Consider the following 26,219-nt stretch of genomic DNA (forward strand, 5'->3'; position numbering starts at 1 on the left):
CACCCAAAACATTTGCTACAAATTATGTACTGTTTGTTTAAATAGTGTACTGATGGGTGAAGAACATCAAATAGCTAACAGTGTGGTTAAAGTGACATACATTACCTCAGCAACAAAGTTTATTTAAGAAACCCGATCACTCAGCCGAAATGTCGAGACTCAACATATTTGTCTCATCATTGTCAAATCGTTACAGATTTACGGTGCATCTAAATATTTGTTTTTCCTGCTTCATTTGACATTACAACCAAGTACAACCCTTGACAGTTTAGACATTTGCTTAAATAAATGAGGGGATATTTAGACGTGTTTGAGCAATGGGTGTATTTATTATGTAAGTCTGGTGAAAGTATGGCCTGACTGTGAGAGATGATGAGGATGGGATCCAGATTGCCTTTGGTTTTCCGTCACATAGTTGAGTGAGCGACAGTGCCGTACTGTCTGTGAGGGGTTGGTTCACCCGAATGCTGCAGGAATATACCATTTTACCTTTGGGCAAAGTCATAGACAAACAAACTTACTGGAGAGGAATTGTTTTAAAGACGGTGGGTGGAAAATTGCAGGAGGAGTCCAGTTTGTTGGTTTTCTGGTGTTTTGCACTTTGCACACCTTGAAAGCAATATGCTGGTTAAGGGAAAAGTGCTGTATTAAACACTGACATTATTGACGGTATTTTATTCTGCCATCTCGAGGCTCAGAGCCTCAGTAACCAGTTCCCATCGTCTCTCCTCAGACTGGCGATGGTGTGAATGATGCCCCCGCCCTGAAAAAGGCAGAGATCGGCATCGCCATGGGCTCCGGCACTGCTGTGGCCAAGTCCGCCTCCGAGATGGTGCTGTCCGATGACAACTTCTCCACCATCGTGGCGGCGGTGGAGGAGGGCCGGGCCATCTACAACAACATGAAGCAGTTCATCCGCTACCTCATCTCCTCCAACGTGGGCGAGGTCGTGTGGTAAGGGGCCTTCTCTATCGTAGCTCCATAGTGTGCCAGCATATTGAAGGCCATCAGTCTCTACGGTGGTACGGTCCAGGCTGTCCTCGATCTTCTCCGGTGCTGAGACCCTGCTTATGTCTTCTCCTGTGCAGCATCTTCTTGACGGCAATCCTGGGTCTCCCCGAGGCTCTGATCCCCGTGCAGCTGCTCTGGGTGAACCTGGTGACGGATGGTCTGCCAGCCACCGCGCTGGGCTTCAACCCCCCGGACTTGGACATCATGGACAAGCCCCCCCGCAACCCCAAGGAGCCCCTCATTTCTGGCTGGCTTTTCTTCAGATATCTGGCCATTGGAGGTAAGCTGATCATGCACATTTTTAACTTCTGGAGTTGCTTGTGGTTTCTGGCTAATAATTGAGAGGACCACTGGATTGGGACCTTCTGACATTCTTTACAGGCCACTTTACAATGTACTTTCTCCAGTGCTTTCTCAGAATAAAGGGGTCTGCTTCGTTTTTTAAAGAAAGAGAAAGACTAGTTGACATCCATCCAATTTCAGAACTACATGCACACCGTTCCTCGGCTGCGGTCGCGCTCTTCTCGTGTCCCACCTCTGTGAGCAGAAGTTCAGCTGTTTCTCTTCCCCTGCAGGGTATGTTGGTTTGGGAACAGTAGGAGCGGCTACATGGTGGTTCCTGTATGATGAAGAAGGACCTCATGTTTCTTTCTACCAGCTGGTGAGTAGGCAGCTCATCACACAGCTTTTCACGTGAGAAGAACCAAGGAGAGAAATTATTTAAAAAGCGTTCAGAATTATTATATTGAATCAGTAAAGTACTGCAGCTGCTTCATTCACTACTTCATCTGTAATTTTTGCCAATGGTGCTTCCATTAAGTATTAACTCAGTGGGGTGGAGAATTATTAGTGTTTTTTTTTAAATAATAACTTTTGTTACCCTAACAGTATGGCATATGTTAAATCCTTATTTAAATGCATGAAACGCAACACAATATGAAAAAAGTTCAAGGAGGTTTAGACTTTCTGTAGGCACTTTATATTAAAAAAACAAAAGATCTGCTCCTGCTCATTCCTGCTGCTGTTGGCCCACAGAGACACTTCATGCAGTGTACCGAGGACAACCCCATGTTCCCTGGAATTGACTGTGAAATCTTCGAGTCCCGCTATCCCACCACCATGGCTCTGTCGGTGCTCGTCACCATAGAGATGTTCAACGCACTCAACAGGTCAGTCAACTCCACCCTGGAGCAAATCCAGAGGAAAGAGCTCATCTTCACAATCGCAGTAACTTGTGTAGCCGTTTTTATGTGTAAAGCTTTTGAAACCATTTCCAACTAAACAGTTCTGTGTTCTTATTCACCATCTCTCAGTAAGTTAGATGAATGGCTTTACAGGACAATTTACACATTTCCGAAAAGATGAGACACTGCAACTTTTAATTGGCACCGGTGCAGTCGAAGATCTCAAGTGAGGCGTGACAGGCCGCAGTGTTGTCTGTTGTGCGTGAGTTTCCACTGCTCTCCTCCCCACCGGGGAAAGTTTGGCGGAAATGCCGTGGCAACAGGCTGTCGGCTCACACAGGCAAAGATATCGCTTCATGAACACGTTTATCTGAGCAATCTGCTCAGTATGAAATATTATAAATTGTACAGCAGAGTCAGCAGACACTGAAATATGCAGTTAAGATGCATTTTGACTGGGGGTCTTTTTTTTTGGTTTGATGGAAACCATAAACTTGTCTACTTCGTTGTTCAACCATAATCATGTGGCCTTGAAGCATTAAAATAGTTTAATAGTGGTAAGATCATCCTGGAAGCAAATGAGCAGCCTTTACTGATGATGAGTAACTATATTAGTGTTGGACGATGTCTGCCCATGCGTTTTACCTTCTTTGAATGCAAACTTCAATTGGGCAAGAAAGCCGTTGAACCTCCAGCCTTTCCACTCCGCAGCCTGTCTGAGAACCAGTCCCTGCTGAGGATGCCTCCGTGGGTGAACATCTGGCTGTTGGGAGCCATCGTCCTGTCCCTCTCCCTGCACTTCCTCATTCTCTATGTGGAGCCACTACCTGTAAGTCCACAGACAGACGCACCAGAGCTGAGACATCCTGGGCAGGGCTTAACAATCAAATGTAGTAAAAGTCACTCAAAATAAATTGAAAATTGTGTTTATTTTGGCCTTACCTGTATAGGGCGATACAGATTCTGTTAGGTGTGTCTATCAATATTAAGGCTTGTTTGAAGCACAGGTGAGGCTTGAGCTGAGGGCTGTTGTGGTCATTTACTGTGGGAGAGTAGGTCACCAGGCACAGGACAGTTACAGACGAACCATGACATGAATAAACACTCGTTCTCCTGTTTCTCAACCACAGCCATCTCTGCTTCGTTTGTAGTTCGAAGCCTCAAAGTCTATGGTTTATTATTGCAGGCTTTGATGTGGTTTCTTACCCCACCCCTCTTTCTCTCAGCTGATATTCCAGGTGACGCCTCTTCGGTGGGGTCAGTGGATGGTGGTCTTGAAGATCTCAATCCCCGTGATCCTACTGGATGAGACCCTCAAGTACCTTTCCCGCCACTACCTAGAGGGTAAGTGCGTCTGTACTCTGAGGGAAGGGCATCAGCCAATTGGAGAAGGGCAATGGACGTCTGCTTCCCACTTCTCTTCAGTCAACCCAAGACATATTTTCAACAGCTGTCTACAGTAATACGATCAAAGTGTAGTAATTTGCATCAACAACTGGGCTCGTATAATTAAGGATACGATCTAGAAAAATGTAATTCAGTGTACTCCCTTCTGCTTGGTTGAAAATGTAAGGAGACTCAAAGCACTGCAGATGTCTCTTCTATTTATATATAGTTTTGAAGACAAAAATACTTTCCCAAATAAACCATTTAACGACGGCAGCACTCAAAAAATAAATAGGCACTTCAGGAGGACACCTATTACAGGAGAGCGAAGTGTCTCATTTCGAGTTCTGGGTGCAGGAAGTGACTCGTTCTGATGTTTTTTTGTGCTTGAGGGATCTGAGGTCAATGTGCTGTTTGTATTTCTTCCTTCTACAGCCTAACTTTCTCCTCGTGCCCTCTGTGAAAAGGTATACGCTACCCTGTCTGTCTCTCACTTGGTCATCCATACAGCATGTGGATCGCTCAGTATACACTTAGAGACACATCCAGTAGAAATGGCACATTGTTTTGACGTTTTGTTTTTCAATTTTGTATGTGGAAATGTGAGAAACTATTTCCAGTATGAGTTCAGCCTGTCCTAGCACACCAGCAATGTCAAAAGATGTCTAGTGGGTGGTAACTAAGTTAAGTTAAGTTAAGTTAGGTAACAGAAGAGAAACGTAAACTAATCCCACTGGACATTTTCTACATTGGAGTCGAAATCCATCTGGTTTTCTTTTTGCTTTGAATTTTTGCATCTTTTACTGTAGAACAATTCATATTTGTTAGGACTTTCATCATATAGAGTTTATATAGTGTATGGAGGTATTATAGTAAATTTAAACTTGGTGGAACAACCTTTTACAACAGCATGTACTTCTGAATTGGCCATTTCTGCCTCCATACACTATAGTAGACTGTGTATGGGTAGGCGTATACAGACAAAGCTGTTCTGGAAGCCTGAAGAAAGTGCTGCTGTATACACCTGGCACATCCATATACAGAGCCCTATCTGTCCGTCCTCCTCTAAGTCCCTGTCTGTGCTCTTGTTCCGAATTGCATGAAAAACAAAAAGCGGTCAGAAAGGCGGTTTTCTCAGGAAGACCAAAAAATGCTGATTTCATTAGAGCACTGCCCATGTTACAACATTATCTCGTTTCTAAAAGAGCTTTCAAGACAGTTTCTTTTCAGCTCTGCTTTTGCATGAATAAATGAAGCATCTGGCCTGTTGGGTTATTTTAAGAATGATTTGATTTGATTGGATCTAAAGAAATGATAAACGGTGAACAGTAGTCGCATGAATCATATAAAAGACGTTCAAGATCCTGCAGGTGTTAGAGAGCAGATCTCTGATCCCGTACTTGCTAAAAACCTGGGAAACCTGTCAGCTGTGACCAATAAACAAGGAATGATATCCAATGATTGGTCTGAAATACTGAGTTGCTGTGGGGAAGCGGAAAACTCAGAACCAACCCATGTGGCAAAACTGACCATTGCGTCTGCTAGACTTACAAATAAAAAAGACTGAACATTACCCTGAATCCAGTGACGTGCAGTCCATCTCATCTCGCCTCTTTTCTCCTTTTTCCCCCTACAGGAGAGGAGGAGAAGAAGTACATGAAGAGAAGGCAGCTGAAATTTTAACCCTTTGTTACCCTGGCCCTATGTACACCCAAGTCTTGCATGCTCAACCACCACTATCAGCCAGCAGGACTTGCATGTGTCGGAGCGCGTGTGTGAGAAGAACTCAGACCAACTGCGGAATATACTGATGACTTTAGATTTTTTTTTTTTTTTTTCTGTACATACTAGTGCAATAACTGGACCAGAGATTAGACAGGGGTAGGGCATACGATGGGGGCAGAGAGTTCTGGAAGGAAGGAGGGAAGGAAGGAAGGTGGGTGGGAGGGGGCGGTTCCAGCAAATGGGACAGTGAAGATCTGTTTGGGTTTTATCGGCATCTAATAAATTATTACTGCCGTTTGAGTCAGGCTACTGAAGACAGCCCAGTGAAGAGAGTCACCTGGAGGAAGCGGGAGAGGCCGCAGGTCAGCATGAAGAAGGGGGATCTTTTATGGTTGGCCGACACAGTGCTTGACTCCCTTCGACTGGGTCTGCCACAGCGGCACCGAAGTACCCTCGTTCCCTGGTTGTTTTACTTGATTTTTAATATGGATAAACGAAGTGTACAGCACCTCTTTCGCAAAGCCACGGCCAATTCCCTTGGTTTGCGACATTTGTTTTGAGGATGAGAAATGGCTTCTAAAAGGGTCAGTGTTTGTTCCGTACGCTTTTATTGTGGGTCCAAATCGGATGCCAGTCTGTCTCATGCCAGCCGAAGGGCATCACCACCATGGCTGATCACACGGGAGTGTATTGCTCTTCACTCTCTTGTAGTGTTTGGTTGGAGTGCCCCCCCTCCCTAATAATGTCCTTACTGATGGACATTTCCCCATATTTCCTGTCCACATAGTCTCTAAGGGATTCAGTACATTTCACTCCAGTTTGATGTTTACGCTCTGCAATTATTCTTTTTTTTCCATTTCTGTCACTGTCTAAGAAGTAAGCCGTTTAATGTAAAAGGTGTGGCTCTTTCTGCACGCTATTTGCCTTCCACTGTTGTATTTTAAATGGTCATATATATATGAAAAACTTGAAAGATTCCAAAGATACAATGATCTTTACCCTGGTGGGGTCAATGTTGTAGAAATCAGAAAGGGGGAAAAAGCTGAAGCACTTCAAAGATCTTGTTGAAATGTTTTGTCAATTTTGATTTAGAAAAAGAATGTTTTTAGAGATTTTTAGCATTTCCACTTTAATATTCCCGATTCCTCCACATTTAGAAAACCCAGTACCCAGTTCAATGACCGCGTGGAGGACTGTGAACAAGTCTGCCCAGGTGTACCTGACCTGTGGCTCTTGCTAAGGTACTGAACCCAGCGGGGCAAGTTACTGACCCTGCGGAAACGCTTTCCAGTGGATCGTCTTGGAGAGGAAATTAGTTTACACTTCCAGACCTAGCCAATCCTTCCTCCCACATCACGCATATCGAAACAACACTATCGACAATCCTGTAGGACTTTTGCCTTGCTTTAGGTTGGTGACCTGATTATTTAGTGATCTAGAAAGCACAGAAGCAGGAGTTTGAAGTGTGAGGTCAGCCTCCTGCTCGTCTGTGGGCTTCGCAGTGCATTGTATGCGTCTCAAAAGCAGTGAAAGTATGTGGTGGCAATAAATCAGGTGTCTTTGGAGCTCATGGGTGATAGGATTACATTTTTCTTTTTTACATAAGGCAATATGAATTGTACATTTCCAACAGCCTGCACTTTGTAACTTAGGGTCGAGAAATGATGCGTACGCAATGCTTTGCTTCCAAATGGTCATGCCTATTGCTGGCAGAACGCTTTTGACTGACCTGTCCTGTATTTATTTTTCCGCCCTGGTTTGGCCCTCGCACTGCAGGGTAAGCCACTGTGTTCGGATGGCAGGAGCCGTGTGTCGGTGCAAGTTACTGCACTGACCGGTGATCAGAAACCTCCTTAATGCCCAAATGGGATTTCACATCACTATAATCACTATCCATCACCATCCAACTCAACTGCATATTGAAAACCACGCCGAGAGCATTTGTCATGAATCTGCTAACTTGAATCACGTCTGGGCATTAGAGTAAAAAGGTCGGTGATTTAAGGTTAAAGTGCTGGGAAATATTTGAGATCTGCTGAACCCGTCAAAGCAGCATAATAAAGTGGAAGGACTGAACTGTGTTGTGTGTTCTTGAAACAGCTGATTGACCGTGTGTGCCACCCCTTATAATGGGACTGTATAGCCTTGTTATTTACTACTGAACTTCTGAACTCTGTACAGGAGAAAAAAAAAAAAAAATTGCATGGAAACATTGTTACTGTAATTAATAACCTATACAGTATATTGTATTTAAATTGTTTTTCGAATACCTACTTTAGCGATAAAATACGAACACCAACATCAAAAGAACTGAGCGAAACTTTAATTTTTTTTTTTTTTTATTCAATTGTTTTCTTCAAACACATGGCATCTCGGGATTTCATTTGTAGGATAGAAGGGTTGTTTATTTCATTGTTACTGTCTGTTTTTACGGTTGGTGGGGATTTGTGGCTTATAGTTTAGAGGGAGAAATGATACTGTGTATAATAATAAAAAAGAATAACAATAATAATTATATAATTTTTAATATACAACAAATTGATTCGGCAAAGGAAAACGTTACATTTATTTAAGTGTCTGGTTTACACAGAGCATGTCCAATAATGACTTTTGAGTTTTTAAGTTTGTACATTTGAAGGGCTCAGTGCGTCTCGAGACGTCTCTATCCTGACCTGATTCTATCTTGGTGATCAGTCCAGTGTTGTGGGAATCGGGTACTTACTGCTCTAACGCACGGGTCAGTTTTTGGCTGCACTTTGCACGGAGTATTATGGTACTTCTGGAATCATTAATTGCTTTTCTCATGATGCAAATGCTATCAATAGTCACTACTGTGAGGGTGAGTCCCTTTAGGAATCAGTTCAAACCCCTCTCACTGTTCTGATCCAAAACAATGTTACTCTATTACTCGATCACTCACTTTTGCATCACTCATTATCTGCAGTTTATTATTGGGGAAAAATATATATATATTATAACGTCTCAAATTTGATCCAACTGAAGTCTTCTCTCAAAGGTAGTTTAGTGAGTCCATTGCCTCCGGTGACTGCTCTATAAACTGAAATGAGGAGTAATTTTTGTGCCAATGTACAGAAATACTCATACTAGTAATGTCTGAAAAGATGACATTCCTCTGCCTTGTTTCCTGATTTATAGGGTATCATTGAATTCGAGCTGTACACTGTCGGGCTCTGGTGGATTTCGTTTTCCTGCAGCACCATCACAGAGAGATAAAATCGGGTCACGTCTAGAGTGCAGATCTGGCCACTGAGAAATAAATAGGAGTCTCTCTGTATTGCCTTGTTAATATTATCTGTTGGACACAGATATTTTATAAAAACACATTTAAAAAATAAAGATTATTTATCTTGTTATTTATTCAGAGATCTTTCTTTCCTTTCTGTTTTGTTCTTGATGTGTTACATTGTGTGAAAGAAACTGAAGGGAGCTGCAATAAGGGTCTTGTGTGAAAAGCTGAAACTTAAATCAACATGAAACACCCAAAATAACTTGGCATTCTGTTAAGCCTAATAAAAACCACACCTGTTTAAATATGACTGCCAATATACATACATACATACATTACATATGTGTTTTTCATTTAGCAAAGCTGCTGAAATGATTGAAAGGGTGAACTAGTTAAAGAATACAGGGATCTGTAGACGACACTGGCCTTGTCCTATACCATACGTATTTCCTCTTTTCCCAGTTCTGAAAAGCAGAACTAACATAAGGTAATATGCCTGACATTTTAAACTGCTTTTACTTCTTCTACACCTCATTGTGATGATTTTAACTACAGACATTCATTTCATTCTAATCACATTGTAGTTCACTGCACTTTGCTACACTGCACCAAGAATCATACAGTATTTCTACTGCTAAAACCTAGTGCCCTCTGCTGTATATTTGAGATATAACTTCACCAGACCAGACCTGGATAAAGCACTCTGTTGCTATGTAGACTTTTAATTAAATTAAAAGTGAAAATGTCACTTTTAATGAAAGGAGGTCCCATTATTAAATACAGCCAAAGATATGCAGAGGCCAACTGTGCCCACAATGTGCATTTTGCCACTTCTCACACTCAAACACACATCAGGAAGGAAAACAAACTCCCGTGTGAAAATACACCGGATTGTTTATCCAAGACAAAGCTGGGAGGGATGATCGATTGTTTGCATAGAAGCTGCATGAATCCGGTTGTCAGTCCAACAGGATACCTACGTGATGGTTTGAGCTCATTAACACCACGGGCCAATCCCTGGCTCGAGTGATGCACGCTTCCCAAACTTACAAACCCTCTGTGAGTACAGCAGTTCACTAAGAATGGCAAAACAGTTTCGGCTAACAGTGTAGCATAAAGCTGTCCAAGAATAATAAAACACGGAAGTCTTTTGATAAGACGATACAATTGAAGACCGCAATGCAATCTTTACTTCTGAATAACATTTCTAGATCAAGCAGACAAATCCAGTAGTCCCACATCCAGAGCCCAAACATACAACAAAAAAAGCATTTCCTACAGTGGTGATCTTTTTGTATTTGCAATCACACTGTACACACATGCCAAGAGTCACGATTGTGATCATGGGAAAGAGTTTCCCCTTTATCTCTGAGGAAACAAACTACTTTGTGGCCAATACCAATTAAAAAAAACACAAAGTGGTGATCACAGAGTTGTCGTTTTTTTATTCTATCCTTACACTGCATGACACTGACACAGTCCACTTTGTGGCAAAATGACTATATATGTCTCAGTCTGTAAATAACTCCCACTCAATCGACCAAAGAAAGCAGCCCCCCAGAAATTCCCACTGCTCGGCCTCACACATGCCCATGAAAGGGCAAGACGATGGCTCTGTCGCACCCCCAGTCTCTCGGGGCGCAGGGTTATCTCCTTGTGTCTTTAAGAAGTTCAGCAATGCGAGCATTCCTGAGGGGCACAGGGGCTGGAGAAGAAACAGTTATCCCCCTGCTTGCAGATAATGCTGGAATTAATACATATTTCAGTGCTTGAGGGGGTTATTTAGCTGAAGTCCAATTGTCTCCCATTGTCTGTCTAGATGAAGATCTGTATGGGTAAGCATCTTCATTACATCATCTAGATTATTCATGTACACATTCACAGAACCTCAGCTTCCGCCCCCCCCCCACACTTTAAAAAATGGGTTCCGTTATGTTGTTTTTTAATGTCTTATTTTCAGGCTTCAACAGGCAGCAACTACACTGGAACACTGTTTACATTCCTCGGAGATGATTTCATCGGTGAAACTATGAAGATGAGTCCATTCCCACAAAGACCTTACAGCCAGTTTGTGCTTGTCCTTGGCATTTACTTCAACACAGAAAACAAATAAACTCATAACTCTCTTTCTACTGTAGCACAGGACATGGTACACGGAGGGGAGGGTGTATCTTAAACTATATGACTACATATATAATATGTCAATCCTCAATATTTAGATTAGAAGGTCATGTCACAATTCCCACATCTCCTGATCGGCCCACTAACCTCTAAATTCTCAATCACTTCTCTTCAGCGATAGACACAAAAGTCCTGAATGAACGTAAGTCTGTTCTGTGGATCTCTATCTACTACATTACATCATTTTTTTAAATTATGATTATATATTATATATAACTGCTGTCTAACCTACAGAGCTCAGGAGTACACTTAATCCCAACACAAACAGCCACCACTAACACCTAACGTGGGCTTAGTTATACAACTCGACAATGACAGCCCGTGTCATTCAAAAGTGCGCTTTTCTATATTAACACATCAGGGCACATAAGTGTCACATAAAACCTTCCAATGTGCTTATTTAAGTAACAAAAGGAAATTAAATGCGTGTTTTGTATTTTGTACCCCTGGGTGTACACTTATTACATTAAAGGTTTTTGAATACGGCCCAGTGTGTACTGCGATAATTGTAACCCTGGAGAAAGGTGAGAAATTATACTTATATTTTCTGTATATTGCTTAAATTAATTTCCTGTGTTTATAATATTTTATTTATAGTGGGATACTTGTATTATTAGTTTCATTGGGGATACATATATAGCTATTTTGTTAGTTTTTTAATCAGCACAATCAGTATAAAGGTTGTGTGTTTTTTTAGGTTTGGTGGGGGGTTTGCAAATACAGGCATTTGCTGATAACATCTGCTGCCTGGGCTGTGCTGGCCACCAGTGAAGGGTGCTGACTTTTTTTGGTCAGGCATCCAGAGCTCGAAGCTACGCAGCAAATTAAAGTCACAAACCACACACAACTATGATGATAATGCATAATAAATGCGTATGTTTATTGGATTTGTACAAATATATTGTGTACGATTGTATTTCAACAAGGCAGCATGTTTGATAGGTTAAAACAAACGTGCTGCATTTTGTCTGCTGAGAATTCCTGAAACCTCTTACAAAGGTATCAGCCACATTATTACATCTTACAAAAATAATTGCAGACAACATGGGCTCCATTATACAACCCAATCAAACAGTCTATAATTACAAATCTATAATAAAGTAATTGCAATGGACTCTTTTGTGAGATTTGCTGGAGACATTCCTTCATTGCAGGAGAGTGAAGCAAATGGACTTCAATCATTTGAATACACATCCTAAACGGCCCGTTTCGTTGCTGCATGTCTTGCGCTCTGAGGAACAGGACCAGACGGGTGAACCAGGTGAAAGAATGCCAAATGTAAGTGGAAACAAAATTTTCAGTCTCATCTCATCTGACAGATGCTGATACTAGTTAAACATCAGTGTTTGCGGAGTCCATAAACTCCACCCCATTCAGGTCACTCGGTGTGTGTGTGTGTGTGTGTGTGTGTGAGAGAGAGAGAGAGACAGAGAGAGAGAGAGAGAGAACAATCACTTCTGGGTTTTCTTACTGTAACACTTAGCCGTGCATGAATGAGTCAGGGGCGAGTGTGAGAGAGAGTGAGTTGTTCAGGAAGCAGGAGGCGAAGGCAGTGTAAGATGAACAAATTCCTGAAGGAAGCCATCTCTGACTTTCTCTTTGAGTACGAGACCCCTCGCCAAGTTCTGGTCAAGAACAAGAGAGTGGGGATAGTGTGCCGGCTGATCCAGCTCGCTGTGCTGGCGTACATCATTGGGTAAGGCAGCTACTTCATTTAAATACCTACATGGAGAGGACAGCTTGTACTGAAGAAAAACATGCACAAGTTAAGGGGGAAAGGGCTTAAGTTGTTCTCTTTTCAAACATTCTGATGTGTTTTGCAACTGGATTGTGATTATTTTATCTTCAGTGAATCACTAGCTGTGACTGTGTCATTTCTAAAGCTCTGTGAATACTTGTGAGCTTAGTAAACAATGGCTATCATTTTAATTTATTTTTTTCTTTCAGGAATGGGCAAGGTAGTGGTTTCATCTATATATTTGTCTCTAGATAGGTTTCTGCATTTTGATTATCTCTCGTCTTTTAAGCTCTTCGTTCGATCTACCTTTATTCTTCAAAGATGACTTCTTTTGAAACATGAATGCACCCAAACCCTGGCATATTTACAAGGCAGGTTAAACCTCGAAGTGTAAACCACCTGCAACAATTGATTTTAGCAGAATATCACCCTTCAAAAGAATACTTTAAATAGTCTGTCAAGACATGCATAATTATAAGATTAAAAAACAAAAATACATTAAAAAATGTAAAAACTGCTGTAGCTTTTTATTGCAACCTGCTACATTATTCTTTGTGTTTTTCTTCTTATATAATACAGTTGGGAACATATTTACCCTGATGAGGAAAAGAAAAGAGATGAAATGTCACTTTCTCATGTGCAACGTTAACTGAACAAATGTTAATTAAATGCTTTTTAGTTTGTTCCATGGGGTGTGGTAAACTTAAAATTATGTTAAATGTTTCTTAATATGGCCCTGTGTATTCTGGAATAATTGTAACAATGGAGATGGAAACAGTTAAAGTATTAAAGTCCTGGAAGAAAGACAAAGGCAAAAGCTATAGACTATTTAATAACTGAATAAGTTAGATCCTAACATATAATGTGAAGATGAAATAGGCGTAAGTCTTTTGTCAAACCCAGTATTGTATATTCTTTCAAAAGTCTGAGGCTGATCTAGATGGTATATTGTATACATTATTCCGTTCTCAATGGAGTTATTGGCAAATATCCAGTTGCCTTTAACAAAAACACAGTTACAGAAGACCATCAACAATTGTTCTTCAGATGAATCTCCATCTGTAAGTTCAAAGCATCATCACTGCTGTTCAAGCATGCAACCGATCCCAGCTCTGTGATCACCTGGTTTTAAGCAGCAGAAAAAAATAATTTCTCTACGGCCAGCAGACAGGAAAGATGAGTTTGGAGGAAACTCTACTTTCAAATCTGTTTTAAAGCTTTTCCAAACCCCAACAGTCAGTAGGTCTGAAATACAAAACGCGGTCTCCCTTAATGTGCATCTACTACCAAGCTCATGTTACAAAGGACCAACCTACTCATAATGGAGGCTCTTATCAGCAATAAGCATGAGTTTTATTTTGAGAATTGTGCAAGAAGTAGAAGTAATGTGAAAATGTAATGTGCAGAAATGAGGCAGCAGAGGAATTCATGATGTGAAACTAAAACCAGACTGGCCTCCGGTTCGGTTAGACGGCAGTCAGGTTTTAACTCCACTGTTAACAAACTTTAACTTTTGATTCAGGTTTGATTTTAAAAATCACCACTGTGGAAACAGCCTATATAGGGGAAGTGACCCAATTAAACCCACCAAAATCTAAGTTCAACATGTTTTCTTATAAATATGTGAATTTCTTCCCAATAAAGTGGATATTAAATCAAAGAACAATCTCTCATCTAAACACTTGTGGTAGACTTTGTCATACTTCAAATTGTATTGATTAAGCACTTATATTTTATAGATTATTGAATTCAGACCTCAAATTACCAACCTAACCAATTAAAATCATATTTTTAAATTATCTGAAACTAATTTCCATCACATGGATTTGTTGCACTTGTAGAGGCAGTTTGCTCTGCTGGTTGGTGGGGTTGGGGCCGGGGCTGTTGGGGCTGTGGAAGTCTGCACAGGTGCTTCAGAAAAAGAAGCATGTTTTGTGGACGCTTGTCTGTGCACTCGGCTCTGGCTCACAGGGAATATTCCAGTGCTCTCAAAGCCACTGATGATGTTCTCTGGCTTGAGAGCAGTGGAAAGCACATCAAGTTTTGCAGGGAATTCCTGCTTTCAAATTTTGTCCCTGCTAACACGGGAATGGCAGCACAGTTCTTTCCTCCATTACCTTTTGACTAGGGATGCACTGATCGATCGGCCACCGATTAGTATCGGGCCCTTATGGCAAGAAATTACTATATCAGCTATTGGCCGATTTCTTTAAAATGGCCGATATTTCTGACCGATATTTCTCTCTGATGGTGTGCCTTTTATTGCGTCTAAGCATCCGATTTGTTGTATTCTACTCGTGTAGTTTTAACAAAATATGAATGATGCATACCAACTGCAATGCAGTCCCCCCAGACCTGCTCTTGTCCTATAGGCCAATAAATAACAGGAAAATATTGGTAACGGCCGATCTTGTTATATGAATATCGGTATCAATGAATATTGGTATCGGCCCAGATCATTCTTACTTTTGACATCAGCAAACACTGTCTTGTCCAAAACTGCTTCTCAAAATTCTCAAAATACCTGTAATAAAATGATTCTTCTCTGTCCATCCGTAATCCGCATGAAATTCGCAGCAAGCTTCCATCATGTTATTGCAGTCCCTATAATTCCCTATAATTTAAATGCAGTCCCCCATTCTGTCCCCATAATGAAAATAGGGTAAGTAGCTAAGTTAATGAATGAAAAGGATGTATTCGGAGTGATATTCATTAATTTAAGGCTTTTTTAATATGAGGGACAGTGGTCTATGGGAAATTAACCTCAATCATTTTATACTGAGTTAATGTAAACATGTAATATCTTAATAATAAAATAAAATACATTATTTTGTACAACTTGGACCACGTTTATTACTGTTAGTAGAAACAATTATTTAATGATTCTGCTTTCAAGTCATGTGCTAATAGGCTTTTCAAGTGCGCTGTTCCTTTAAAGCCCATATGACAAAAACAATTACATTTTAAGATTATAATAATTGATAGAAGCTTCTAAAATGTTCTGATTTACTATGGTCATCAAGAGTTTCTCAATTATTGTTGTTCTACTGCATCTATCTGTGTGACCATCACTCTGACAGTGTCCCGCGCTCCCTCCGGAAACTCATGAATTCTATATTTTCAAATACAATATAGTGCTTTTAAATGCCAAGCAAATTAATTTGATTTATTAATCTCTTCATTGTATAATGCTTATCAATATTCACCAAGTTTGGTCACCAAATTCCAGAAGGATGGCTTCTTGGGAGGCCCTTCATAAAGCAAAGTTTTGGTGTGACTAATAAAAATGCTGCTGCACAATGGCACCACAAAATCATACAGACCTCAAGAACAAAAAATGTGATTGGCTCCAAATAAAAAGTAACATGACAGTAACAACTAATATTTCCCATCTTTTTTGTATTTCAAAAGAAAAGAGCAAGTGGGCTTATATGGTACGTGGGCTTAATTGGGTCACCTCCCCCATATGCTTCTACTAGCATGCTGTGCAAGTGAGACTGGTCACGTTTATACTCTACATTACTATATATAAACATCAGAATAGAAAAAGTAGAACCCACAACACTGTGTGAATTCCAGTCTGAATCTCGGAAACACACCTTCTGTCTCTGCATTTATTTATATCTTATGTACAATACGTGTAATACCTATTATACTCTATCAATGGGCACAGAACACTAAAGTAATATATGGGGACTTTAGGTGTTTGTTCAATGTAATGCGGCAAAAAGGGAGACAGTTCACCGAGCCATAGACTGAAATTAATAAACGTATTAACATTTGAGAACTTCTCCCACTCTCTCTACCACAAAGGTGTGCAGGTCGATGCAAATGCAGGCTGATCTGAAAATAATGTTTAAACCTTTAATTCGGACATTAATTCATATTTTACGAATGGTGTTTCATTTAAAAATAAAGATAGTAAACCATGCCGATTCAATAAAAGCACCATTTTCCATTTAATTACTTTCATTAACAATATTTCATTTCTTACGAGCTGGAGTAAGTCACTCCCTCGCGGTCTACTGGAACGCAGCACAACGTGTCTCATTAATGCTGGGTGGTTCAGGGAAATGTTTATTGGTCAGTGGGCCAAAAACATTTCAGAAACAATCTTTCCCACATAAATAGATCACCCCTTAATATTGTGTGGCTTTGACTGTTTTTCTGGACTGTTCTGATAAAATCGGAACTGCATTCTATACCCTTATTTAGTCTTCAGCCAATAAACAAGATGCTATCCAAGCATGTGCTCGGGTTGACGTTCGCTAACAGAGCGCCATGAAAACTAAATGCACAGCAATGCCTGACAATCTGAGGAGATGAGTCTGTCTGAAAGAAATCCGCGGAGGACAAAGCCAACGATTTGGAAAATCCTATAGATATCAGGACCTATGAAACTGCATCTATCCTGTTTGAGAAGTCTGTGGTCAGGCCTTAATTGTTTTATATTCCAATCACCCCTTCATAAACTCATCTACTGCAGGTGTGGGCATACGAGTAAGTTAAATATCACATGGTCAAACATGACATCCCTCTGTGACAAATTCTGCCAACAAATGATTAACTCAGTGCATCCTAGTCCCGCCGGATAACTCCTCCAGGTCTTAGACAGACACACAGATACACAGATAGAAAGTTAGATAGATAGATAGATAGACAGATAGATAGATTTGGCAGCCGTTTATATTTCTTTTTAGAAGTATAAATGACAGATAGCTCTGTGTGTGGAAGCTTTGTTCTCTTTTTCAGACAATGTTTTATGCATTGTCAGAACTACACAGCATGTAGCAGAAGGTCATATAAATGTTTTGCAAAGATAATTGTGTATTCATCAGCATGCACTGCATATGCCTCCTGCTGTTTCTGTCAGTCTGTGATTGGATACATGAAACACATGAATCCCAGGTTAGTGTCAGAGCAACTGCACAACCGGTAGAAGTATGATAGTTTCGTTCTTTTCTTGTTGTTCTTTTTCTTTGTTTGCACAGTGCACCCACAGCCAGTTGTACCTAATAATAATCACACACCTGGTAGGCCACGAGTTCTCATGCTTGCTACCGTAAGTGTTAGTCTCATGGTGAGCCCACAAGTGTCCAAGACAGGAAATCTATCATTAGTGCGAGCGTATTAGTTTGCAGTGCAGTGAGCTCAAATGGCTGAGTAATTTCTTCATTCCGGTAGCAAGTGATATCTTGCAAAACCATATGAAGAAAGTTTATGCCCATGGGGACTGGGGAGTGCTGGGAAAATTCCTTATTGGATTTGACTTTGTTTTTATGTCTTACCTACTGCATTTAGATATTTTAATGAAGATGTTTCCTTGTACCATAATGTTATAAGCATGCATTACCTCTCTTAATATCTATTTAAATCCTTGGTCTCATACTTAAGTCTGCAAAAAAGGGTGAAATACAATTATTCTGCTCTCCAAAGAAAGCAGGCTGAGAAGATACTTGTCTTGTAGATACTCTGACTTTATAAGGGAAAAAAAAGTTTATGTTTCATTTAAAGAGCTAAAATAAATACCCTTGATAGGCCTGCTTTGGGGATGAAGTAATGAAATATTTTAAATAATAAGGTTGTTAATAACAAGAGCCAAGCACACGCTGTAGAAATGCTGAAATGTCTCGTCTTGTAGCGCAAATTACTTGAGTTTTGGGATCAGGTGTTAGTGTGTTGAACTACAAAGGTTAACTGAACGTCTGACACTCCTGCGTCCATAGTTGTGTATGTTGGACATTTCAATGCAGGCGATGAAGGGTCCAAAATGAAAGTGGTGCTTGTCTCCCTTCTCCAGGTGGGTGTTCATCTATGAAAGAGGGTACCAGTCTACAGACACGGCCATCAGCTCCGTCTTCACCAAGATGAAGGGCATCACCTACACTAACGAGAGCGGGCTGCGCATCTGGGACGTGGTGGACTATGTGTTCCCTCAGCACGTGAGTCCGGGTCTACAGGCTGACACCAGGAGAAGTCACCCCGACATCATCTGATCTACAAAGCCTAATTTGCCTATTATTTACAGCTCATTCATTTAGTTTAGACAGTAAGAGAGTCACACAGGACGATGATCTGTTTACAAACCGTGCTGTTTATACTGCCTGTTTGCAAAAGTGGCTTGTCTGACTCCAATGAAGCAGCCCACGGCCAAAAACCAGTCCATGATGATCCCCGAAGCAGAAAGATAAAACTGCCTGTTTGCTTTCTTTCCTCTTTAAACAACTCCAACAGGAACACCTATATTGACCTTTTCTTTCCCCCCCGCAGTCATATCTTAATCCTAAATATTCAGTATGTGGAGTTGGAAGCCATCGAAGCCTAAAAAAACACTTTTTTTTAAATACTTTCTTAACATGCAGGAGCTTCCTGTTAATCAGCAACACCAAAGACTCGGCTGCCACTTTTTAATGTTGAAATAGCAAATATTGAAGTAGATCTGTCTCTTTTAAGAACATCAAATATCGCTCCTCTCTCCCTCCCTCTCTGTCCCCAGGGGGGTGACTCCTTTGTAGTGATGACCAACTACATCATGACGTCCGGACAGCACCTCGGCCGTTGTCTAGAGGTATGCTCCAAACCCAATCCCTCTTTAGTTGTAGCCTAGTATAAAACACAAACATCTCCCTAAACGGCAAATGTCTTTTTTTCTAAATGCATTTATTGAGGAGCAGGGTACTTCGAGTCATCAAGGGTGGTAATGTGGAGATTCAATTTCCAGCGTTAGTCAGTCCCTCCTCTCGAATCCTGCACCCGTAACAAGTCTGAGGTTTCACCTTGATAAAGAGTTATTGAGAATTCTACGCCTCTTTCTGACTACACACTTCTTTGGCCAAAACAAATAATGAAGAAGCCATGTCCTCATTTTTCTTCCCTTGGATTATTAAATGCCGGAAATGATCTCTCACTTTCTCTCTCACACTGGAGAGCACCGTAAATGTGTCAATAAGAATGCAGCTTCAGTGAAAAGTGGAAGTCAAAAAACATAAATCAGTAGTTGGCTTGGAAATGCTTCCTGCACAACACCCACTCTTCTCCAGAACAGCCTCCCACTCTCACTCCTGCCTGGCAGCGCTGGCGAGCTCTACAGTCTCACCTCTGTCTTTCAGCTCCCTGGCCTCGCAACCTGCGTTTCTGACGATGACTGTGTGGAGGGAAAACACAAACGTACGGGAAACGGTAAATTGAGCGTGTTCTGAAGCCTGACATAGCATGATTGTAGAGTTCAAACCTGACTTGCCTACACGGATCCGTGACATCGGGCTGCGAATTGCAATTCAGTTTTCCAAACTCTCTTAAGGTTATCACATGCAGCCTTGCACTGTCAAAATTGTGAAACTGATAAAAGCCTCTGCTATTCACTTTCCACAGCCGTAAAGGACTAACCACATGCCTCGCTTGTCACAGTTAGGAAAAAAATGTGAATGACTGTCTGTGCTACACACACATACAGGAATATGAGAGTAAAACTGCAATTTCTACATTCATGCTATTCATGCACAGAATGCACCATTTCAAGGAAAAATCGATTTTGATCAATCGATTTTGATTTTATTATCGTAAGATAGCCTCAAAGTGATGGTAAGCACACGATCACACTTCTTTTAAATAGAATCCTGAATCCACTGATTAATGTAACTGTGATTAATGGACATCTAAAGAAACCCAGACTAGTTAAATAAGGGCAAACAAACTGTTAGAAGGGCTAAAGTCAGTTACTATAACTTACATTTTCAAATTTGAATAATCACATACATTTCTGGAAGTCACTTAATATGTTAGCGAATAAATCCCTCACGTCTCATTTACCTGTTTCAATAACGTATGTTACTGTGGTAACCAATACAAATATCTTGGTTGGTTCATTCAAAGATAATTTTATTAAAGCTGGACATGTATTTGATAGATCTAGATGAGTTGCTGGATCTGATGGTATTGATCAATTTTTCTTAAAATCAGCTGCTCATTTAATATCTTCACCATTGGCATGTCTGTTTAATCATTATTTTATAACAGTTCAAATTCCCTTCAACTGGAAGTCAAAGGGGGTGACAGAACAGATGCCAATTGTTATCGGCCTATTTCCATTTTACCTGGACTCTCTAAGATCATTGAATCAATTGTGTACAAGCAATTACGTTTCTATCCAGAAAGTAACAACATCTTACCTGACACTCAGTCAGGTGCTGGACATGAGTTACGGCAGCGCAGTTTTGAATGACACTACTATGGGTCTTGAGTTGTGCCGCTATTTGTATTGACCCATCAAACGATCCAAGTGGATCACTCAATTCTTTTGGGACTATGTAGCACTGGCTTTCCTGGGGACTCAAGTGCCTGATTCAGAACTACGTTTTAAACAGAACTCAATGTGTACAATCTGATAGTTTTACATCACCACCATGGCAGGTTTCTAAGGGAGTGCCACAAGGTTCAATACTAGGCCCTTCTCTTTGTTTTATTTATATTCATTGTCTTGGCCAGGGTATAGATAATGCACCTATCCATCTTAATGCTGATGACACTTTCCTATATTCATTAGGCCCCACTCTCTATCAATACAGTCTAATTTGCAAAGGAGCTTTTATCCAATGCTAAAGGCTTTATGTGATAATTGTAGATTAGTTATTTATAAAGCCCTTGAGAAGCTGGATGTGGTTTATCATTCTGCCACATGATTCGTCACTGGCGCTCTCCACCATGCTTTTCTCTGAGATCTTTACACTCTGGTCAACCGGCCTTCAAACAGACAGCTACACCAGTAGTACAGACTTATTTATAAAACATGAATCGGAAAATCACCACACTGTCTAAGCAAGCTATTAACAATATAAGTCCCCTCTTAAAAGCTGCGATCAAGCAATCTGATCTGTTTATGTGTTTCTTAGGCACTATGTGATCTTGATTTCTTTCAGCTGGCTTATTTCATAGAGAATTAAAAAAACACTGCAATACCACGTATTTGTGTAGGACCAATTTGCACAATAAGCATGTTAATAAAAGACAAATCAACCTGAATAACTAGGCAGAAACAAGATCGATCTGTTCCCAATTAACATACACCAGCATGCATAGTTATTTTATGTTCATTTGCTGCAAAAACGTCAGTACAATATTGAATTTCTACTTAATTTATAACGTGTGCACGAGAATAATAAAACACATGGTTTGCAAGCACAGAATGTGTGACATGGGGTGCATATCTGATTCACAGAACTTGTGCAAGAACTTTTTCAAGTTCTTCAACCACAAGCACATGGTCTGTTCAGAAACTGCAACACAAGCCTACATGATTAAGGTTAGATAATACTAACCTAAATGCTGATATACATTTGCAAAGTCTGGCGAAAAAGATAATTCCATAAAGCCACTCTTTGAAACGTTTGCATTTTAAAACAGATATTATAAGCGATGGTCTGCATTTCAGGGCCTGTTTTATAGATGGTGTGATGTGCAATAGATGAGTGAGATACCTGGTTCAAATTGTCCTCCTGTTCCTCAGGGAAGATGACGGGAAAGTGCATTAACTCAAGCTGTGAAGTCTTCGCCTGGTGTCCAATTGAAGATGACCGCACTATTCCCAGGTACACTGCTCCCGTGTCCAGGATTGTCGCTTTAACCTAGTGGAGAAACACCAAAGGATAACAATTGTGATGTTTACACTATTCCGTACTTTTTTTAGTCCACCGCTCTTGTTGGAAGCAGAAAACTTCACACTGTTCATCAAGAACTCCATCACCTTCCCTGAGTTCAAAGTTGTGAGGTAGGGGACAGAACGACCACCACATCTCGCATCAAATCGTCTCATTTGCGTCTGACTGACTGACCCAGTTGCCACGTTCCCCTTGTTTTTCCTTTCTGTTTTTCAGAAGTAACTTGGAGAAAAATGTAGACCTGGGAAACTGTCTCTACCACAAAACCAGTGATCCCCTGTGCCCAATATTTAGGCTGGGAGACATTATTGAGATGTCTAACTTCAAATTCATCGATGTAGCGAAGAGCGTATGTATTCGGCTACTTAACACAATTCTGATTTGGCCTTTTTTTCCTCTTCATCTAAAATTCCTCTGCTTCACAGTTCATGTTGCATGGATCAGTTATAAACAGTTAACTGCCCCACAGCATGGTGGGAAAAAGCAAGAGAAAGTGTTCTCACAGCACAGAGCAAATCTTTAGGCTGGAGTATAGTAGCACAAATCTAAACAAATTAAATATGTTTCTTAATTGGAGAACCAATATATGAAGTGGGTTTTCACCAGTGTGATTAACAGGATCATGACTGCGGCTCTGTTGTTCACAGGGCGCTGCGATCGGCATCCTGATTGACTGGACCTGCAATCTGGACTTGCCAGTGGATGAATGTAAACCCAAATACTATTTTCACGGTCTGTACGGACACGGGGATAAATCCAACTCATCACTGGGCTACAACTTCAGGTACAAAGCAGGAGAACAAATGGGTTCAACTGGATAATAGAAATCACCGTCCAAAATATACTGCTCTGCATGAACTCACCTAAGAAATTGCTGAGGCACATTTTTTTTTTTTTTTTTTTTTTATCTTTTCTTGTATCTTAAGGCACGCTAAATATTATGTGGAGGACAAGATTGAAAAGCGAACAATTACCAAGGTGTTTGGGATCCGATTTGACATTATTGTCCAAGGCTTGGTAAGACAACTGGGGTTGGTCAATCTGTCCATTACACATGTATCTGTTTGAATGTATGTCTCCAGATGCTTTATACACGCAAATAAATTCTACTTTTAGCACTTTCTGGAAAAAAAATAAGTCAGTTGTGGTTTTAAGTTGTGGCCTAGTGGAATATAAAATCCCTACTTAGATGTGTCTGAAAGTAATTAGAGCTGCACCTCACACATTTAACAGGTATGCGAGACACATATTAATAGGGGAATCCCAGATAAACATGCTATAGTCATGCCCTGTGTGTTTTTTCCAGGCAAGGCAATTTGACATCATTCCAACACTGACGACCATAGGCTCGGGAGTGGGCATCTTTGGAGTCGTGAGTTCAGTTTTACATCATAAAGTTAATACATTTTGTTAATCCCTTTAGTTTGGTTGAGAAAACGTCAGCGTTTCAAGCCAATGAAAACCATCAATGTCAATCATAACACTGTGTAAGTTGAAAGACACCATGTGAAACCTGTGCCTGTGATTCCTGCAGTATTTCTGATCAAAGGCGTAACTGAATTATTCTGGTTTTCAGGCAACAGTAGTATGTGACATGGTACTGCTGTATATTCTTCCCAAGAGGGATTTCTACAAAAACATGAAGTTCAAATACACAGCAGAGCAGGGCGAGGTGAGTCACGTCTGTGTGTTTGCAGGTTTGAGGACATGGGTTATGTATCATGCAACAGTAGCTATATCTTACTCTCTAAGAAACAAAGAACTAAAACATGTATAATACACCTACTTTATTGACTGCATTTGAGATGTGCTTTTAATATCCACAAGAGGGCGATAGACTAAAACTTGAGTGTGCGCTTCCACTCCTGAACTAACAAGTCCAGCTTGTGTTAATCAACGAGACGAGACGCCTCTATGAAGGCCCTAGTCTATTGTGCAAAGACAGACCAGGCTGAAGCTCAAATGAAATGATTCTGCTTTGAGCAAACAATAGCGTTGCACCATAGCCGGGGTTCAATCCAACAATTCACCTGCATGATCCGCTTTAGGATATAATTAAAGCTCGCTCAACTGGAGCAATATTTGATAAGCATTACATTTCTATGCATCAGTGAAAACAGTAGTAGTAGAGGTGTGCACATATATACTGTACTTTAAAATGTACCTGTGCTATGAGCCTGCTGACTCTTCCTCACTGTGTCAGTCACTGCTTTCCCCGATCTGGCGACGCTGATCCTCTGACCTCTGGCGCCTCCTAGTGGCAGGAGGGCGTCTTTGCGTTTGAGCTGCCAATGGATCGGCAGTGGCTTTGGTGTGCAGGTGCATATGGACTGTTTCAGTAATCTTACACGATACGTCACTTTCAAATCATGCATTAGTTCCCATTTAAGATCACATTTGAAACGAGGTTTGGCCCTCGGTGCCGGCCATGAGTAGGAATGCATGACTTTGAAGGTCTGCATAATGAATGAGCAAATTGCTTTAAAAAATCTAATTAGCTGTATTATTGTCTGTAGTTTGTGTTTAGTTAGTCAAGGGGGCACAGTCGTATTCTGAAAAACACCCAGGAATGCACTATTTTCAAAAAAGAAAGCTATTTTGCCATTTCAACTCATTTGAATTAGTTAGATTAAGCATGTAATCCAGGCAAAATATTGTAATATGTGCACTGTATAGAGAAAGCATTGTTCTCACAGTGTAACACTTGGGCCGGGTGGATAGAGCGGTGGTGCTGAGGCAGACTCCTGGCAGCGGTTGCTATGGTAATGCAGACATGCCGACAGAAGTTGTCTTTTAAAACATCTAAGTGCAAATGCTAACCTGCACCTGTCTGAACTCTGAAGATCAATACGAAAGCAGCAGGCTTTGAAAACGTGATGTGTCAATGCGGTAGCCCACAGAAACTGCTCAAATGACGATGGTTATGTATTCCTATAATCTGCTTTTCAAAAGCATTGAATATCAGAACAATGAGCGGCAGACATTCTTTGCTTATAAAGCATGGGAATGGCGAGGAAGGGCCAGGCTGCTCTGTCCTTCAGGTCTATGGTCTGTGCCTGTTCATTCAGTCCACGATGTTGACTTTAGTGTTGACCTTACTGAAAACACTCCTATTTAATACAACATGCTTCTGTTTCAGGACAAAGGGTTGACTCAGAGCAAGTCAGAGAACGAGAACAACTAAGGTAGAGTGAGTGCAATGTTCACAAAGTACAGCAGACATCTGATCATGCATGCAGTGGGGCCTAATGTCTAAACTGAAACTGCTGATTTTGTTGCTTTTTGGTATGCTATAATACATATTATTTCAGTGGACCTGTTGAATATAGAATAGAGGTTTATACTCTTTATAATGAGCAATCTCTTTAAATCACCGAGTAAGAAAGGTAGAATCAGACTAAACTATTGATGTATATTTAATGTATAATCCAGTAGAATGTGTTTCAAATGGGTGCATGCATGCATGCAATTAAAGTAACTTACGTAAACTTACATCACGCAAATGTTCCATTTATTCTGGTTGCAGGAGTGTCGATGGACAAAACAGTGTCATGGAGCTCCTGACAGGGCTGTGAAAGGCTTGGGTCTGGATCTGAAGAGAGCTTTGACCGTGACACTGGAAGACTAAGCACTGTAACACCCTGTGTGTAAAGCTTGTACACTTTCTTCCCAGAGCCTCAGCTCCAGTCTTTGTGTAAACATTTTTTTTCATATTTTTTTTTAAGAAACTACTGTAACCAGTGCAAGGCATTGGCCACAAGAAAACAAAAATAGTGATGCACCGTTCTTTATGATGTTGTAATATGATCACTTTGATCATAAAGTGAGATTAAACCAGTATATACAGTGTATGAAAATGTATGGTTTAAAAGCAAGCAAAAAGGTGTTTTGTGTTTGTAGACTATATATATATAACTTCACATTGTTCTTAAGTGCCATGTTTATTATTTTATTAAAATCTTATTTTATTTTTATAAAAAAAAATGACAGTTATTAGGGAGAATGATAAGTAATGAAACAAGTAAATGTACACAACACTTACAATAAAGTTTTAAAGGAGATATTAGACAGAATGAGTCCTATCATACCTCTGC

The 26,219-nt window shown here is 40.5% G+C and overlaps 2 protein-coding genes and 1 long non-coding RNA gene across 4 annotated transcripts in view; 2 read left to right on the forward strand and 1 right to left on the reverse strand.

Annotated features, from left to right (window-relative positions):
* atp2a3 (ATPase sarcoplasmic/endoplasmic reticulum Ca2+ transporting 3) overlaps positions 1-8,684 on the forward strand; it is a 68,008-nt gene extending 59,324 nt beyond the window's left edge. The window contains exons 15-21 of the mRNA XM_066696128.1: positions 734-954; positions 1,089-1,291; positions 1,587-1,672; positions 2,047-2,180; positions 2,907-3,024; positions 3,422-3,539; positions 5,218-8,684. Coding sequence (XP_066552225.1) covers positions 734-954; positions 1,089-1,291; positions 1,587-1,672; positions 2,047-2,180; positions 2,907-3,024; positions 3,422-3,539; positions 5,218-5,264 — 927 coding nt within the window. The 3' untranslated portion in view covers positions 5,265-8,684. The remainder of the gene's footprint in view (positions 1-733; positions 955-1,088; positions 1,292-1,586; positions 1,673-2,046; positions 2,181-2,906; positions 3,025-3,421; positions 3,540-5,217) is intronic.
* Positions 3,534-24,371, reverse strand: LOC136718411 (uncharacterized). Its single transcript, XR_010805286.1, has 3 exons — positions 24,290-24,371; positions 21,946-22,092; positions 3,534-5,211 (listed from the first exon to the last, which is right to left on the reverse strand). It is a non-coding gene; the product is annotated as an uncharacterized LOC136718411 (long non-coding RNA).
* On the forward strand, positions 12,150-26,198 carry p2rx1 (purinergic receptor P2X, ligand-gated ion channel, 1). 2 transcript variants are annotated; one of them, XM_066696131.1, is made up of 13 exons: positions 12,150-12,430; positions 18,273-18,414; positions 18,969-19,040; positions 19,582-19,651; positions 21,975-22,056; positions 22,155-22,235; positions 22,342-22,474; positions 22,773-22,909; positions 23,052-23,142; positions 23,432-23,497; positions 23,702-23,797; positions 25,265-25,310; positions 25,652-26,198. In XM_066696131.1, exons 1-12 carry the CDS (start codon positions 12,294-12,296, stop codon positions 25,307-25,309), a joined length of 1,152 nt encoding a protein of 383 aa, XP_066552228.1. In that variant the 5' UTR covers positions 12,150-12,293; the 3' UTR covers position 25,310; positions 25,652-26,198. The 2 variants fall into 2 exon arrangements, with proteins under 2 accessions (XP_066552228.1, XP_066552229.1); XM_066696132.1 differs by having other exon boundaries at positions 19,582-19,639.
* The last annotated feature ends 21 nt before the right edge of the window (positions 26,199-26,219 follow it).

The sequence above is a fragment of the Amia ocellicauda genome, chromosome 22, assembly GCF_036373705.1.
Source record: "Amia ocellicauda isolate fAmiCal2 chromosome 22, fAmiCal2.hap1, whole genome shotgun sequence".
Lineage (NCBI taxonomy): Eukaryota > Metazoa > Chordata > Actinopteri > Amiiformes > Amiidae > Amia > Amia ocellicauda.